The 18,982-nt window shown below is 32.6% G+C and overlaps 1 protein-coding gene across 1 annotated transcript; it reads right to left on the reverse strand.

The window, feature by feature from the left end:
* Positions 1-6,984: 6,984 nt before the first annotated feature.
* Positions 6,985-8,152, reverse strand: LOC111634655 (beta-neurotoxin Css9-like). The gene is made up of 2 exons (XM_023379489.1): positions 8,077-8,152; positions 6,985-7,644 (listed from the first exon to the last, which is right to left on the reverse strand). The coding sequence occupies exons 1-2, from the start codon at positions 8,117-8,119 to the stop codon at positions 7,436-7,438; spliced, it is 252 nt and encodes an 83-aa protein (XP_023235257.1). The 5' UTR covers positions 8,120-8,152; the 3' UTR covers positions 6,985-7,435.
* Between the last annotated feature and the right edge of the window lie 10,830 nt (positions 8,153-18,982).

The following is an 18,982-nucleotide window of genomic DNA, read 5'->3' on the forward strand; positions in this document are numbered from 1 at the left end:
TATGTTCCGTGTAATTCCAGATGTTTTATGAGCAATAGTTAAATATTAAGAACTTCCTGGTATGTTTGTGCAATTAATATCTATTTCAGCAAGGAAACAATTGTTTACTTTAAATTCAGAAACAACGAATATTATTATTCATTGTATTCACAACACTTGTCTGTTATTGTCATTGCATTTACTTTTTTCATTCAACTTCCTTTACATGAAATATTATTAAAAATTAATTAATCCGTTTTTAATAAGTGTACTTTTGTGACAACACAATATTCATATATATCATTTTATTATTTGAAACTTTCTTCGATTAAATACTTTACGCATAAAACAGTTAAATATTTATTTTATTACTAAAAACTTATTTATATATTAAGGGTAATAAAATATTTCTGCTAAACGTGTATAAATAATTACTGTAGATACGATTTTCAACCACATGTTGGGATTTTTATTGTATTCGACATTGCGTATAACCGCATGATCGTAAACTCAGTCGATGCATATTCATTTTATTGGCAGACATTAAATATATTTTTCTGTAATAAATTCATTTTAATGTTTTATAAACTGTTTTGTAATTATTCAATTGACTCTTCAGCTTGTCAAGATTGTTCAGAGGAAAGTAAAGTGTGATGGGCGCAAAGTTTCGAGTAGAAGGCTCCTAAATGTAATTTGCAGCGATCTACAAAGAGTAAGAGGACATCCGGAAACACTAAGAGAAATCGATCACTATTTAGATGTTAGACATGTTTACTTAATTACTGTACACACTTATACAATGGCAATTAATTTATTTGCCGGATCATCAACAATAGAATTATTTATTTGCTTATTTTTACTTTAACTTTTTAAATTTACTAAATAACATTATTAAATTTCATTCAGGGATGACTTAGGGCTACATACTACACATACACACGCGTGTGGCCCTAAGTCACGCGTATGTGGGTGGGGATGTAGGAAGCAGAGAACACTAAGTGCCAATACAAAACAGTTTATTAATTAAAAGTTTCTTACATCAGGTATCAAAAATCCAATGAACATGAGGATGTCTCAAAGTTCTCTTATTCTAGGATTTTAGTCTGATGTTACAAATCGGCAGTACCAGGGCAGTGGTGACTTGTTGTTATCTTATCTGGTTGACTTCAGGAAAGCTTTAAAAGAAGGTAGCGATAATGGGCGGAGAAGACGAAACAGGAAGAAGAAGAATGACCACACGAAGGAGCCAGCAACATCGTTGTTCAATTTGCTGCATGTTTTTATACAGGTTGAGCATATTGACTTATAAGGAGAGATAGCGTGTCCATGTTTACGGAGAGAGAGATCGTGTGGTGTCCTTGATGATCTGGATTAACTAATGTTTCGCTTTCGATCTCTCATTTTGATTGGTTCGTCTTCCTTATCCACATTTTCAAGTGGTCGCTTGCCTGTTACTAATGTAACAGGTTTCAACTTGGATCGCGGGAGATGCCAAACTTAAAGAGAATCTGATCTTCCAACCAGAAAACTCACATTTCTCCTATTGTTTATGACGATTTTAAAGCACAGTTATTTTTCACTTCTATTTTTCCTCTCTCTTTAACAAAATAATAATTTTATTGCTTATTTTAGTGAAGGTTCAGACCTGTCCAAGACCTCACAACAACTTGTCATTTGAAAGTACATTTATTTCATTTTTATATTTTCAACTTTCAATCTTATGGACAAATTTATCGATAATGAAAGCCTCACCAACTTTCAGATTATTTCTTAATGTTTAACTTCTTTTCAAATCTCATTTATGAAATGGCTTTCGAAGGTAACATTTCTTCGTCATTTGAATACAAATTTTATTTTTAAACATAACGTTTATATAAATTTCAAAGTTTTTGAAATTACTTTCAATGGCTCAATTGCAGATGTCAATGACAGTGCCATAGACCATGCTCATAGATGCAAAAACGTCAAAGGGATCATAACTCAAAGTGTGGCGTGACCCCTTAGCTAGATATAGCCCCAGAAATCAGCCGACTAACAGCACAGAGCATGGAAAGTATGCAGTGGTACTGGTTCAAAGTAAAAACTATTTACTGTCAGTAGAAGTAAATGCATATATTACCTACATTTTAGACACTGGTCGCTCGTTGACAGCATAACTTGCTTTCAAACATGACATCTGCAAGCAAGATGGCGATCGGAACTGCCGCCATTGGAATTCCACATTTGGAGGCGAATATCTCGCAATGGGTGGCATTTTGGACTCTTTTCTTACTATTTTCTGTTAAATAATGTTAGATTATCTGGCCGTCGTACACTGCGGTATTTCACTTATCTAGATGGTCAAAAGTCGACGTTGTAAATCATACATGAAGAAAAAATACTGTATGTATATTCTGACAAAATTGAATAGTCAGAGAATAATAGGACACTCGTTTTTTTTCGTGTTTGCTCAGCCATGACCCGTTAAAATAAGTCAAAAGTTGTTCATTTCGTTCTTTGCATGTTTTATCTTCGCACGTATTCTTTCATAAACATTCTTTCGACAATAGATATCTTTTGTTTTCAATGTAGTTGAAATTAAATAATTATGGACGGTGATAAAGCGGATAGGTAAGCAAAAGTTTTAAATATTGTTGTTATGAGTACTTTAATTTTGAATAAGATATAGCAGCTTGAAAAAGTGTTTTTTTTTTTCTGTTCTTTTTTAGCGTATTTTTACATTCTCGAAAACATTTGTAGTTCCAGGTGCTTCCCGATATTAATGTTTGTTTTAGTACAAAGTTAAAGGTTTACATCAAACAATATCACAAAAATCAGCCGCAGAACGTCGTGAATTTTTGTGATTTGTAATACAGTAGATCGTCTTTTATCCGAATCAATTGGTAACTGGGGTTGTTCGGATAACTTATTTTTCGGATAACCGATTATGTACGAAAAAATATATTAATTTATCCCGTGTTGAAATTTTTCTCCGTTGCGTGTCACTTTGCGTTTAATTTTCGTCGATGTTAAGCCTAACAAAGACTATTGTATCGTTAAAAATTATTTTTTTATTTTGTACAAACAAAATAAATATATTGAAAAATATAAAAACAATAAAAAATTATACTTCAGATGTTAATTTAGTATCAAAAACGTAAAATATTTGAGTAGCCCAAGACACAGTCAATGATTGCAGCGCCACAGCACTGGCGAAAATTTAAATTTGCCGACTGGAATGCTTTCGGATAACCGACCTTCGGATAAACGACGCTCTACTGTATTTAATAATTGCCTATCACTTACAAGAGGCTAATGTACTGCTGTTTCAAATTATTCTTGCGAAGAAATTTGACATGCTAGTATGCAAATTTTAACGGATATATATTCTATTATATGTTTACAATCTGCCGAGAAATTTTTATTCCAACGAATGAAGTAAATTTTATTTTTAGTGACAGTTTTTTAACTTTTTTAGAATAATTTCCATAGCGTTACAGTGGGTCATATGGGTTTTAAACCAAATTTAAAGCGAAATATCGCAATTTAAAAACTCTTAACATGAAAATGCCGTATAAAATACAAAAAAATATAAATAAATTAATAAATAAAATGTTTAAAAAATAAAATAAAATAAAAATAAATAAAACAGGGGGTCTTGCTTGTTTGTCTTTTGTTTGTCCGTTCGTCTCGTCTAGTTTTTCGTTGTATTCGTTTGTTTTTTCAGTTATTAGTATTAAGATTTGAGCTCACGTTTAGTTTCATTAGTATTAAGTAGTTATAAGTCTTCCTACTAACAGCCACTTGGCACTAACTTCTACAATTAGCTATTCGTGGCGACACTCAATAATTGGTGTTCGCTGTACTTCGTGTTTTCTTTTAGACCCCTCGGGGAACTACGGCCTTGTAGCCTAAAAACTGCACGCCAACATCAACGTACTGTAGCCACATCTACGTCGTTCAGAAGGATCGTATCTTTCTCTACTGTCTATCTCCTCTCCCTCCTTCTTCTCCTCCCTTTTTTCTTACCCTCTTTTCTGCCGGCTAAACACTTCGTGTACGGCCGATGTCTTTCATGTATGTATGTATGTATGTATAGAATACAAAAGTGTGAATTTTCGAACGTTGAGTTTGAATTTTAGGTTTTAAGAACATCAGGTGTCAGAATCCGGTTAACTAACTAACGATTAGTTAACCGGATGCTACAAGAAAACTTACCTAGTTTGAAAAAAAAAATGGGTTTGTCCAAATTTTTTAAAAATTTATGACAACTTTTTAAAAGAATAATAAACGTAGTAAAACACACATTTTCATGTGTTAAATCCAAATTGAAACGAACATGACCACAATACAGAAGCACACAATACAGAAAAAATATTTATTGAAAAAATTTGTGACTCGTTACAAGGAACATTTGCTGTATTAAATTTATTTAGTTCAGATCCCCTTTTAACGAGTTTGCTACCAACTCCAAGGAAAAAAACGAAACCTTTCTTAAAGGAAATCAGAAATGCTAGTTCTAGTCTTGGCCAAATGTTTTCCAAATATGGAACCTTTGGGCCCATACTTGGAAAAACCAGAAATTATACACTCTTCTTCAGAAGAACGGCTATGATTTCATAAAGAGTCGATTAAATAATCCTATTTTAAATATTAAAAAAACAAAAAGCTAGTTTGAAAATATAATTACAGGTAACCCCCGTGTAACACGGTACTTTTATAGCACGGATTTACTCTAACAGGGTTCGAAAATTGGGAACATCCTCGTATAACACGGTACTTTTATAGCACGGGTTCACTCTATCACGGTTCGGGAATTGGGTAAAACCCTTGTACAACATGAAATGTAATAAAGGGTGCGTTCTTTTATACCTCCGCGTAACTCCGCACGATAATTCTAATTGTTTTCGTGGCTACTTTGAATGCTCTTTCAACAAATAATCCATTTAATGGTTAAATTTTATAATTGGAACCCTTCTTTTTGTCTAAAAGCTCATTTTAGAATTATAGATTCCTCCATCACGATACTATCGATAGTGCGAGCGCCGTCATCTTTCTTTCACCGTCGTTCCTAAATGCTTACAAACAGCGGCGCACGCCCGTTGCAGTGCGACAGCTATTAACGAACGCACCCACAAACTATACCAGTTGATGAGGCTCATGCTGAGATCATCATATAGGATGAATAATCCTCTGGTAAAATATTTACTTAAATAATAAATAAGTATTTTACCCATGAAAGAAATAAATAATAAATCCGATTTAAATATGGATTTAACAGCGTGTTTTTTTAATTTTTGGAACCTAACCCCTCTTTTTGCACTAGTTCTTTTTTTTNTGATGAGGCTCATGCTGAGATCATCATATAGTATGAATAATCCTCTGGTAAAATATTTACTTAAATAATAAATAAGTATTTTACCCATGAAAGAAATAAATAATAAATCCGATTTAAATATGGATTTAACAGCGTGTTTTTTTAATTTTTGGAACCTAACCCCTCTTTTTGCACTAGTTTTTTTCTTTTGTATAACACGGATTCGCATAACACGGCAATTTTTTGGAACGTAACTCCTGTGTTATACGGGGGTTACCTGATCTTAATTTTTTAATAAATACTTTTTCTAATTACAGGCTTACAGGGTTGAGCAACATCACTTTCGATATTGGTTAATTTAAAGTTTATTTGTAGTATGCTTTTCTCGGTTGACTATAGAGAGGTTGCGGCCGACGTTTTCAACGCGAAAACGTTTACGTCGGACATTCAGCGCCACCTTCTTGTAGGCCTAGAAGTTTGACAATGGCGTTTGGAACGTCGATCATGATTCCACTGACGTTTCAAACGTCATTGTCAAACACCTAGGCTTACAGGAAGGCGTCGCTGAACGTCCGACGTACACGTTTTCGCGAAGAAAACGTCGGCCGCAACCTCTCTTATATCTCGCGAAGGGTTACATATAGTGGTATCGTTTCTACGATCTTTTTCTCCTATGTGCAGAGCCTACAGCTCTGTTATAATCTACAGCGTCATTCACATCTGCAATCTTACCCTTTTTAAACACTAATGATTATTCTAAAAATTATGTTTTTAGTCTTAGTTGACGCATTTCTTCTTCCTGACTCTTGTCATTTCCTGTATCTCACAACAACGTATCTACGCCACCTTCCCTCATAAAATCAAAAGACTCATTAATCCTGTCGCTGGTATCTATTTGAATCTCTTGAAATTTGTATGAATTCTACAACTTTGCTTTAATTTAAATTCTTAGTTTCAATGATACCCTTTCTATATCCTACAAAACTTATCTTTATTGATTTCAGTTTAATTAGTTTTGTTAATTTCATATAAAAGCTACAGTTATTACGAACTTTATCATAACAACAATGTTTAAAAATATTTTGAATGAAACAAATAATGCTTGTTTATTCAACAGATCCTACATTATACATTTGATTTTTCTTATGGGGCACGACTCGAGCAATCTTCCCCTTCATGTGGCAGATAGCATATAGAAATCACAATAAAACTAAGACTACTGTATAATTTGTGAGATCCGGACACAAACATAAACAATTTAACATCGTAAATCGCTCAAATCTAAACTCTCTCTCTCTCTTGCGTTCGTATCTCTATAGTTGTTCCAATATAATATGTATCGTATCCTTTATTTTCAAATAAACGGTTATTTGTTAGTTTAACTTGAATCCGAGTGAGTCACTTCAAACCCATTGTCTCACAGTATCCATCCCCTCCAGTTTTAAAACAGACCTTGCCGTCGTTGCTTCTGTGTCAGCCCCGATGAGGCATCAAAGAGGTGCCGACTCTTTTGTCACAAATTAAAATAATGTTCAATATATAAGAATTGATTCAAATTTAATCATGAATGGCTGAAATGATGCAATGCGCATTCTAATCTTCCGAAATTTCACCAGCGGCCGAGCAAATAAAACCATTGCATAATATCAGATGGTCGTGGGTTCGCGCCTAACCAATGGGATATAGTACATTTTTACGGATTTTTAACCTGTCTATTATTTAAATACGGATCACTTTTCTACATAAAATCCTTTCGAGGAGCATTCCCTTTGCAGATCTTCCGTGTTCTTACGTTGCTATCAAGCATATAATAAAGCAAAATACATATAGTAATCCGAATATAATTATTTATATCTAATAAAAATCGTCAAGTAAAGGATTACTCCACCCCCAAACACACTTTATTGGAATCTGTGTGCATGTATCTATAACCTAGTATTAAAGAATTTTAAGAAATTATTATTTGAATGTTATCAGAGTCAAAGTTTTATTTATTAAAACTAACACAGTGAGTGAGATGTTCTCTAATGTTTAAATTAAAATTTATTTTCCGCGATTGAAAAAGAAAGTGTACAGATGAATTTAATACCTACAGTTATATGTAATTTTATTTTATAAGACTACAGTTGCATCATTCAGAAAAAGAATTACGACATCATTTTAAGCTCTGCATTTATTGGTTGCTCTATCCCAAACTTTTGCCCATTCCGGAAGTCCCTCGCAATAACAAGCCAATTTCCAAAAGTAGCAGTAACCCGACTTTCCTTTCCGCAATGTAACGCATTGTATTTCACAAGCTCTATTATTGATTACGCAAGGGATTTTACATCCGTCATCATACATCGGATATCCATCCTTACTCTGGACTCCTGTTTAAAAGAAAAAATATTAATTATTTCTTATTTCAAATCATTCATATAAAATTTTTTTGAAAAAGCACGTTAATTTCGTATTATTATACGTTAATTCTTTATCACTTTTAATAATGGGAACGAAATAGGAAGAGAGGTATACCTGTCACCCCTCTTCCTTTTTCGTTCAGAATTTCAAGCTAATTTTTATTCTCACAGCATTTTTCTATAATCTTGAATTGTATTATGTCTATATATTAAGAGATTTTACATCTTATTTAATCAGATTTGTTATACTATCAATCACTAACCTCTTAGTATAAAATAAAATATTCCTATAACTCTTAATGTCTGTCTAAAGTTGCATCAATTATTGAAGAAGGGGTGATTCACTGACTAATTTTCAATTATGAAATCAACGTTTAAAAGTAATATGTAAAGAATTCTCACCTATTATCATCAGAGAAGCGAAGATCAAGATCAGAAGTTTCATTCTTGTCTTCAATTGAAATTTCGACTAAAGGTGAACAATTTGAATTGAAATTCTCTCGATTTTCTTCATATTTATACCGAATCAATACAGTGCTCTCGTCCCTTATTGGTCAATTTCCATATATATTCGGTATAATTCACGACGTTTTATGAGCATTAATAAAATTTTATAAACTTGGTTTGTAAGTATGATTGATTGTATTCACAATTGTATTTTATTGTCAAAGCATTTATAGGAAACTCGCTAACTATTGAATGGTTAGTGTAACATCATTTTATTTTTTTTCCGGGGATGGAATCATAAGAAATAATTTCAAATACTCTATACTTACTCATTACATTAATTCCGTTCGACTAGATATTAGAAAGAAGTGAGTTAATTTATTTTAAATTATATTGGTTTAGTGTTACATATGTCACAGTATTGCGGGTTAGTGTTTCGCTCCGAACCGAATCATTAATTCTCAGAACTTTCTAAATTAAAAATTAATTAATTTATTATATTAAATTTATTAAGAGATGTCGGCTTAATCACATACTTCTAGACAAATTACTTTATAATTCGATATTAAAATTAGTTTTATCATAGCTTGATAAGGTAGTTTTGCATTTATTAGTGTAACGATATTTCTAATTTAATATTAGAATATAAAACTCAATATACCTCTGTTGTCAATTTCAAAATAAAGAATTTGAAACTGTTACTTCATCACTTTTCTGCGATTCGGATTACCGAGCGTTTAAGGCGACAGTCTATTGCTATGAAGATCCAGAATTGAATCAGGAGTGATTGAAAAACTTCCCGTTTTTTAAGGGTTGGTCCATTCGAATATGTCGTGTCCGTCCATCTCTATTCACACTTTATCGCTTCTGCACAATATGGGCATGCTGAGAAGGTTTTCTTAATGCCTATAAGAAAAAAACAAATTTAAAAATTTTTCATGTTTACAGTTGCTGCATTATTTAAATCAGTTACTAAATATTTTTTCCATTCAACTTCTTTTACATGAAATATTATTAAAAATTAATTAATCCGTTTTTTAATAAGTGTACTTGTGTGACGACACAAAATTCAGATGTATCATTTTATTATTTGAAACTTTCTTCGATTAAGTACTTTATGCCTAAAACAGTTAAATGTTTATTTTATTACCAAAACTCAATTTATATATTAAGGGTAATAAAATATTTCTACTAAACGTGTATAAATAATTACTGTAGATACGATTTTGAACCACATGTCGAGATTTTTATTGTATTCGACATTGCATATATCCGCATGATCGTAAACTCAGTCCAAGCATATTCATTTTATTGGCAGACATTAAATATATTTTTCTGTAATAAATTCATTTTAATGTTTTATAAACTCTTTTGTAATTATTCAATTGACTCTTCAGCTTGTCAAGATTAAAGTTTAAAGAATAAAGTTTTACGTAGAAAGCTCTTGTGACCGGAGGGACGGCATCTCTTTAGTGCCTCTTTTGGACTGACACCACCGTGACTCGTTGACACGTAAGGGGAGAACTAGACTATCCGTTTGGTACCATTTTAAAATGATGAAATCTGGACAGTAGGTTGGAAAGTCTCGTGATATCGTCTTTATCGATGCTGATAACTTAACAAACGATTTACTCCCAGGTTTGAAAGGTGATAGTTATCTGACAAAATTTTATTGTCACCACGTTGAATTGTTTATGTTGAAGTCTGGATTTTCACACTCTTAAATATACAGTAATTTGCAAGAAGGAATTGCAACACATGAGCGATCTACCAAATGTAAGGCGGCACCAGAGTGGACTAAAAAAAATCGGCCACAATTTTGATATTAGACACGTGAAGAAAACTCGGTAAACTTTATCAGCTACACCCCCTTTGATGAGGCGCGAACCTTTTATCCGTTACTAATATTTGACGGTTTTATCCACTCGGTCACTGACACACCAAAGTTTCCATTTTGAAACGTATCTTCAGTCAAATTACATTTCAAACTATACAGTAGCGAAACCATAGACTTCCGTACATTGGGGAACGTTCCCGTCTTCGTCTCTGTTACCCCTTTCCTAATTTTGAAGAGAGCCCCAAACAATATAAAATTTCTCACTTCTAGCCTATTATTCATATATAAAGGAAACTAATGAACGATAATTGTCTATTGACCTATGTAACTTTGTCATATGTTGATCGAATACTCATTCCTTGTTTTCGAAGCCAAACTAGCCCGACTGCAATCATTACCACCTTGTAGGAACGCTAATCCGACATTAAATTATAGTAGAGATTTGACGTCGTAGACAGAGTTTGAAACTTTTTGCGTAATATACGGTGTTCTTTTTTTATAGTCAGTGCGTTGCATTTGCATATCTTGCGGGCGCCACTGAGTACAAACTTTGAAATCTTTTGCGATGGAACAATACCCGTAATGAGCGAAACAAATTAAAACTTTCATTCGCGTTGCCATAATAATGTTTATAGCAACGTTGAGATCAAAATACAGAAGACCATTCGAACAGAATCATTCGTTGATTTTATTTTATAGTTACAAGTTTTTGGGAGTTCATTCATTCCACTGGATGTTTATGTATTGATCCTCTAATTGTATTGAATATTAGCATACGTACTGTTCTTACTTAAAATCCGGATTAATTCATCCTTCATCGTTTGTAACATTGAAAAATTACTTTGTGACTTTGCATATTCACGACGCTTATTCCTATCGGGCTTATCTCCCTACGTTAAGCATGGAAATGTACAGGTCTAATATGAAAACATGTAGCCTATAATTTTATTTGTGTCATAGACTTCAGTGATAGATTTTCTTAAATACATTTTAGTTATTCATCTCTTGCCAATAAACTGCTTTCAAGCTAGTGGACGATGCATTTACAGTCGACCCCCTAGAACACTGTTGATAATTCCGTTTTATATGAATTCCATGTTGTACGAGTCACTTATATTTTACAAATACGTGTTCCAGGCTGTAAATGGCTCACGTATTTGTAAAATCTAAGTGACTCGTACAACATCTAATCTATGTAAAACGGAATTATCAACAGTGTTATAGGGGGGTCGACTGAATAAAAGTATATACGTACAATATAATAAACTACGTTAATTATAAATGTTGGCGCGTTTTTTTATTCTTGGTTAAAAGAGTAACAGATGGGTAGTTCGATACGAAATTTAAACGTGGTAATTTATATTTTCTTTTAGAAAGGGTAGCACGACTCAAGCAACTAGAATAGAACCAGCAACTGGACGAGCCGTCACAATGTTTTCGAGACGTCTACGAACATTTCTTGGAAAAATTAGCTGAACCAATCTACTGTACTTTCAAGATGCCCCGTAACGTGATAACTAGCATTCACCTCAACGCTATTCTCCAGTAAAAATTTATAATGCACAGACACCTATGAAAATAATGAAAACACGACTTAACCAACATTGTCTGCGGGTTGTATTTTTAAAAGAACTTTGTCAGCAAATATATCACGCAATAATAAGTCTTATTTACCTCAATGTTATTACTATAGCTACTATTTAATGTAAATAATGTTTACTGTACAAATCTCTGTAATTATGTCATCGATATTACACTACATAACGATATGTAAGTGACAAGTATTCCATTATGCAAACTAACAGCCAAAATCTATCGTTTTCTTTCATAATTAAGTTACTTTCTGTAAGCACTCTATTTCAATCTAAATGTTTATAATATAATTTACTTATTTTACGTATATATTTTATATTCATGCGAAGATATTACGAATGCGTTACAAAGTCTTGAGAAATTTAAATATAAATGCAAATTCTCCAGATTTTTCTATGGTTCAATTATATGGGAATCACCATATCTTAATCTTGCCACTGTTAAGCAAAGCGTTGAATTCAATGGGAATGCTTGGTTGTAAATATATTTTATTTCAAAAAGAAATAAAAGAATCGTAGTTAACAGGAATAGCTGATTTTATTTAATTTGTCAATTTACACTATATTGTGTTCCACATAAATAAATTTTTAAAGAAATTTTAAAATTAACACATGACTTGACATTTCCATTTATTAAAATTTAAAAACGCTACTACATGGATATACATAATGAAATATTTATAAACAATATTATTATTATACGTGATAAATTCGTATAGAATTTTATTGGCGATAGTGACAATACGTTTTATATAGTTAATAATTGCAGTTGCAGGATCATCACAGAAGAAAATATAATCTAACTCTATTCTACCACGCGGAGTTGTGCAGAAGAATGATTTATACTATTGAAATGTCTATTCAGTGGTGCTAAATTCTTGGCCTTTCAGTCAAGAAATTAGCACAACTCTACTAGCTACAGGCAAAGCCGTAGCTAGTAGAGTTAACCTTGGTAACAAGTGCCAATGCCGCATGGCGTAGTGAACGTAACTGTGCCACTCACACTACACAACTCGCCAGAAACTAATTATCTAATGCACTGACACGGGCGCGAAAAAAATTGTTGTGGCTCTTGCTACAGGTCGTTGCGTAAGGTAACAATTAACAGAAAATCCTTTGAAATAAACGTTGTGTCAGTAGCGCATAGATAGAGACTACGCATCTGCGTAAGGACCCAAATCGACAGGTGGCCCATTTTGTTAACAAGGATGCAAATGCTGGGAAATAAAGTATACAATCATACATTAAAATGTAAAATATTCGAAATGAATAACACTGTATTCTCATGAGCCTCGAAGATGCCAAAATTCACAGAAATACCTTTATTGCCGCAGTTGCTTGGGGTTTCAAAATTTGAACCTCTGCTGCTGGTTTTCTACAATATAAAGATTTTGTAAACATTTTTTTTACAACTTTCAAGGCGATTGTACTTACTATTCGTATCATTGTTCGTGTATGTTATTGGTGCATTAAATATGTCATCTCGTTTATAACTTGAGAAGTGTGAAAGTAACGTTATATTTATAATTATAACTGACAGTTATATGTGCTGCTATCTAGATAATTGTCTGGAATATTATAAACTAGGTTCAACATCTTTATCTTCTCTCACCACAACATTGCTTATTAAATATAGGCCTTATTTCATAAACTATATGTGACCAACCTACTGTATCGGTCTGGTCTTTTATGATATTCTAATATAGTCAATGTTTCAAATATTATTACATATTACATTCCTATGTCCTTAGGAATTCTAAGATTCTTAAAGAGCATTAAACTTTTAATTATGCTGTAAATATAATTTTAATTAATTATATTTACAGCTTAATTAATTATTTTTTTGTGAATTGACTGCAAAATACGTGTAACACGTTCAAAATGGGTGTTTGGTGGATGTAAACACAAAGTATTGATTTAGAATAAAATATGAAAAAACTAAATTTGAAATATGTAAAGAAGAAAAAATTTCGGATGGTCACTTCTTATGAACTTCAGAATTCACTGTATTTTTGAACGACATTCTCTGCTGTACCATGGCTTGTGATCCTCGAGTGTTCCTCGAGTTCTATTTCAATCAAAAATGGCTGACAAAACCATTTTTCATTCAAATAGAAAATTGTTCGTACACTTGTTTGCACGCATCTATTTGATGTTTTACATTTAACAAACTTGTGAAGCAAGAATACATCGTTTGACAAATCTGAAAATAGAATAATTAAAATTCAAAAAGAACAAATTACAAGAATAATGAGAAAGTATTCAATTGACGAAGATCAAATAATTTACAATTTTTAAATATTCCTACCTTGGGGATGCTTTCCTTTGTGACTGTAAAAACACTGGCAACGGTAATCCCTATAGGGACGTTTCCTAGTCTCTTTCTATAGGAAATAATCTGTAACATAAATACGTAGTCGTATACATTAGAATATGAAATCTGATGTCAAATTAATACTAAATCGACTCTTAAGAAAACAGTGTACCTTCATCTTGTTGGAGAGTTTCACTTCATAGAAGAAGAGCAGCTCGAGAACGGGACGGATTCGTTGTATCTGTAATTAAAATACAGTTATAGATCTTAGTAGATTATTTATGCATTACGAAGGCGTTACATGAATTAGTTAAGATTATAGGTTATAAAAGACTTACTGTTTTTGGTAATTTCGCCGTAGCTAAAGTAAGCGTGACGAAAATGAGCATACTGAACAGTAGGTATACTACATTAGCGCATTTCATCATTATGTTTCCACTTCCTAATATTCCATTGTACAAGCAGAGTGATGTCATCGTCAGTTGAAACAAATAATAACCGGCAGTAAAAAAGTTAACCACATCGTCGAAGGCAGAAAGGACGTGGCAGAATTCGTCGTGTCGCTCTACGACGTATCGAAAATTGATTCTTTCGCCATTAGAAATTCGTTCTTCCAATTGACGAGAAAACAAGGACAATTCGTGCTCCAATGTGATTCCAATATCAGACAATATGAGAATTATATAAACGATAATTTGCACTCCGTAAAATATCTCACAATTAGTCAAAACTAAATGAAATACAACCGTATAAACGGTTTCTATTTTTATAATAAACGAATAAGCAACCCAGTGAACAATAACCGTAAACACCACAAAGATTAGCGAAGAAGTGCAAAACCAATTGGACATTTTATATTGAATGAGAGCCGGTCGCATTCTTCTGTGTTCGAAATGGTTGCAGTATTTAGTGACAATACGATGTAATAGACTTCGATCGAGAATACCTTGAAAGCCGTAATATAAGAGAATAACAGACACAGTAAAGGAGAGTATGACCAGACAATGAAAGATGAAATCGTCTTTAAATAGAAAAGATATATTTCCAGTGTATCGATTTCTTGTTTCCCCTGTCAGAAAGATGTAAAGTAGAATGTTGACGTTACTCGCTACAAGTATACTTTGTACGAACACACGATAAATTTTTGAGAAAAATGTACTTTTTGAATCCGGATTAGTTCTAAAGCCAAAAATTTTCAACATTCGTAGGTTACTCTGTACTCGGCACGACAGACAACAGCAGTTTTCGTGTTTCTCTTGAAGTTCCATGTTAATCTGTTTTAATCGCAAAACGATAATAAATACAATTATATATATAAATATGGATACTCGAACACAACACAAGTATGGTTCTTTTAATCCCTATAGAGAGACTCGTGAAGTAAAATAAAAGCTGCTAGTGATTTGATAAAATCGCTTGTTGTTTCTATGTGATACGATAATAAATCTCATTGGATGGCTAATCTCGTGATTTTCCGTTATAAATTCTGATGAGACACTCAGAGAGACACGTTTAATATCTCTTAAAGATGAGTGCTTTTAGTCGTTTTCTATAGATTAAAATTCTTCGTGTACACAACATTAGCGACGTTTTCCATTCATGTAAACATGAATCTAAACTACTTCATATTAAACATGTTTACCAAATTAATGATCGATTGATTCACTCCTCCAATAATAATGCATACATTAATGAAACAATTTTAGAATCTCATTTTATAGATGTTTGTTGCCTGCATTTAATCTTCAATTAAAATTCCTGAAATAATATCTTTTTTTGGGTTATTTTCTATCCTTAAAGGTTTGTTGCTGCTTCTCTGAAAAGTATACATATTTACAGAAGTAATGCTTTACCAATTTCAATTTGGTCTCGTTTACTTAGTGTTATTTACCTTTTTTTTCTTATTTTATCATAAATTTCATATTTCTTCTTCTTCCTAACATTGTCCAGCCCACTTGTGTGTCGTACGTGACACATAACTGCAGTGTAGACACGGGCGAGCTGTAATCCTCTTGGAAGGACATTTATGGGTATCTGACCCCTATTTAGGTGTAGATATTTAGATATTTAGGTCAGACACGTAAATAGTTAGGACAAGCACGCGGGCTTCCATTGACAAGCAGCGACCTTCCAACCAGTTGGTCGTGGGTTCGCCTCTCGCAAATAGGCCAGTGTTCATTATTCACTCGACCATTAGTTTTGAAGAAATTCCTTTCTTGACAATATTAATGACTCCTTCCATTAATGTAATCGTAAAGCTAAAGTGTATGACTTTTGAAATATGAGTTTTAAAAGTGTTTGTCTAATTAACAATCGATTGAATTCCTCGTGTAATAATGGTTATAGATATTAAAGAAACAATTTCAAAATCTCATTTTGTAAAGTTTGTTGTCTTATATTTGGTTTTGAATTAAAATTTTTGGAATAGATTCATTTTCCTTGAAATTTTTGCACGTGTTTCGCTGAAAATTACATAAGGTACTTATAGCTAAAGTGTGTGTGTGATTCCTTAATCTAAGCAATAAAATAAGAGTTTTGAATTATATCTTCACAATTTCTAACATTGTACATAAATTCATATAATTTCCATACAAACTGACCCTTATTTGAATGTTAACAGTATGTAATGTCGAGAGGACACATGACCTCTATTTGTTATTTAAGTGAAGAAAGCCAGAAAAACTTCATGCGTTCAGCCCTTTGTGCTGAACGCATGGACTTTTTCTGGTTTACTTCACTGGTGGAAAAAACTACTGCACACAGGGCACGAGTTTGTCCAGTGTTTAGTAGTGTTATCCACTCGGCCGTTCAAGGATCTTTAATTAATAAAGAATTAAAAGTATATAAGATCTGTAGGGATCGTTTTACATACGAAACATAAAGAAAAGAAAGGACATATTCATTATAATACAACAGAGGCTTCTAAACGAATAGTCTATTCTTCAAAGAATACACAACACGTGGCTTGACCTTCCAATTATTTCGCTTATTCTATTCTCTTGCATCACCAATATACAAAAAAAATGGTATAAAAGGCAATCACAGTTTCTCACTAAAACGTCACTTGTACAACAAAAATTCATAAAAAAGTTTTCATATTTGAGTTTTCGGCCCAAGAAGCAAAACGATAGCATCTAACAACAGAAAATTGGGTTTAACTTTACGAAAATTAATGTAATTTTGAATAATATACATAAACGATTTATACCCTTTGTTCTACATAATAGAATTATATATGGTAAAATTAATTTTATCTAGCGCTTCAGTAAATGATTCTGATTCAAATAGATGAATGCTTATTTGCCTGTCGCATGGCTTCATTTGATTTTTGACATTCAACAAACTAGAACTAGTGTACAATGTCTGAAAAATGAGAGAAAGAAAATAACATATCTAAGGTATTTAAATGTACAAACGAAAGATTGTGTTCTCGAAAATTAACTCAATTGTCGCAAAAATTCAATGAAATTTTTTAATACTTCTACTTTGGGGTGCTCTTCTCGATAATCGTGAAGATTCTTTCAACAGTTTTCTTCCTCTTTTTACATAACAAATTATCTGAAATTATCTGAAAAAAGGGGAAAAGGCATCAGAATGGCATCGTACATTACTCAAGGATTTTCAAACTGTACGATTCAACGTCGGGTAAGTGCTCCAACAAGGTAAAGCTGGTTGCACTCGGGACTAACTTGGTTTTTCTCAACATACGAACAAAGTTGCATGGGTCAATGAATAGATATCATTCATTACTTTCTTTCATGTTTTCAGAATAGGTTACACGTCTTGAGCGCTCTTGGGGATTAGGAAAAAGGCAACCGAGACGAAAAAGAAAACACGTGCCCCAACTGCCTCAATATACGGGCTTCCATCTGAAATACAATATCATATATCATTGAAAGAATCCAATTGATTGTTTTGAAAATTAACTTTCAACTTGTCTGCAAGTTCTTCACAAAACAATCGAAGCTCTAAGACATTGGAATCGATGCATCTGTGCAGAAAAATCATTAAAACCATCATTTCAATTTATATGTAATGCACTCAATTGCGGAAAATTAACATAAATGTTTATATTAACTATGGATAATTGATCAAGTCAATATTCATGTTTAATTAGTTCAGTAAACACAAGACTGAGACCAAATTCAAAATTTATTTCTTAAATTGATTAATTTTAGTGTTGTTCACTTACAGCAATCGCTCATCAGTTGAACCATCACATCAGGGCTTTATTAATCCATTGTCAGGTCGCAGGCTTTAGGTATCTCGTTATGGTACATTGGTACTAGACATCACATAGCCCTATTTTCGTAAAGTATTAGAACTTATATTTACGCTTTCTGGGCCCTACCTACGTGCTTGATGTGCCTAATGGTTAAAACGGCCTTACAACATAATTACAAATAGTGATCTGAGTTATCTTGATATCTTTAGCACAGTGTTCTGGATGTAATTTTAGTATATCTGTCTGTCGTTTAATAAATTACTAAGATTTGTTCGGAGGTCGATGACACTGCTTTCTGCAGACAAAACGTACTACTGTACTTGTCCTATTCTCCAGACACTGTGTTAAGCGGACAGTGTGAAGAATTTTTTGTTTTGATTTGGTGCTTGAAAGTTACATGTATTCTCGGTATATTTGGGGAGATTGTTCAAAAATGGAATTATCTCCCCAAATAGTCAGTTTTGGCAATACGGCAAAAACCCCTAATATGTTTATGCTTCGACTATACATTAAATGCGAGTATATAATCGGTACACACTGCAATGTAAGCTAAGTACGGTAAATATATTTTCCCGAATCTTTGACTATTGTATTATCTAACATTCATTGAAACATATAAACATTTTTCATAATAAATTTACATACAGAAGCTTTTCATCCCCTTCAATCTGCAATTCATCAGGGAATTTTCCGGTTTTATCAAAGGATATTGCTTTTGTTTCTGAAGAGAAAAACACTCTAAACTTTCTTGTTCGAAATTAGCGAATGACGTAGGAAATTTCTTATAGAATTTGGTTTTTTTTCTGTAAATCAGTAGAATGTAAAATAAGTCTCCAGACGACCAGAAATTATTTAATATAATTTATTAAAATATTTCATTAAAAAAATTTAGA

Source organism: Centruroides sculpturatus, unplaced genomic scaffold (genome assembly GCF_000671375.1).
Source record: "Centruroides sculpturatus isolate CEXI.00-Female unplaced genomic scaffold, Cexi_2.0 scaffold899, whole genome shotgun sequence".
Classification (NCBI taxonomy): Eukaryota; Metazoa; Arthropoda; class Arachnida; order Scorpiones; family Buthidae; genus Centruroides; species Centruroides sculpturatus.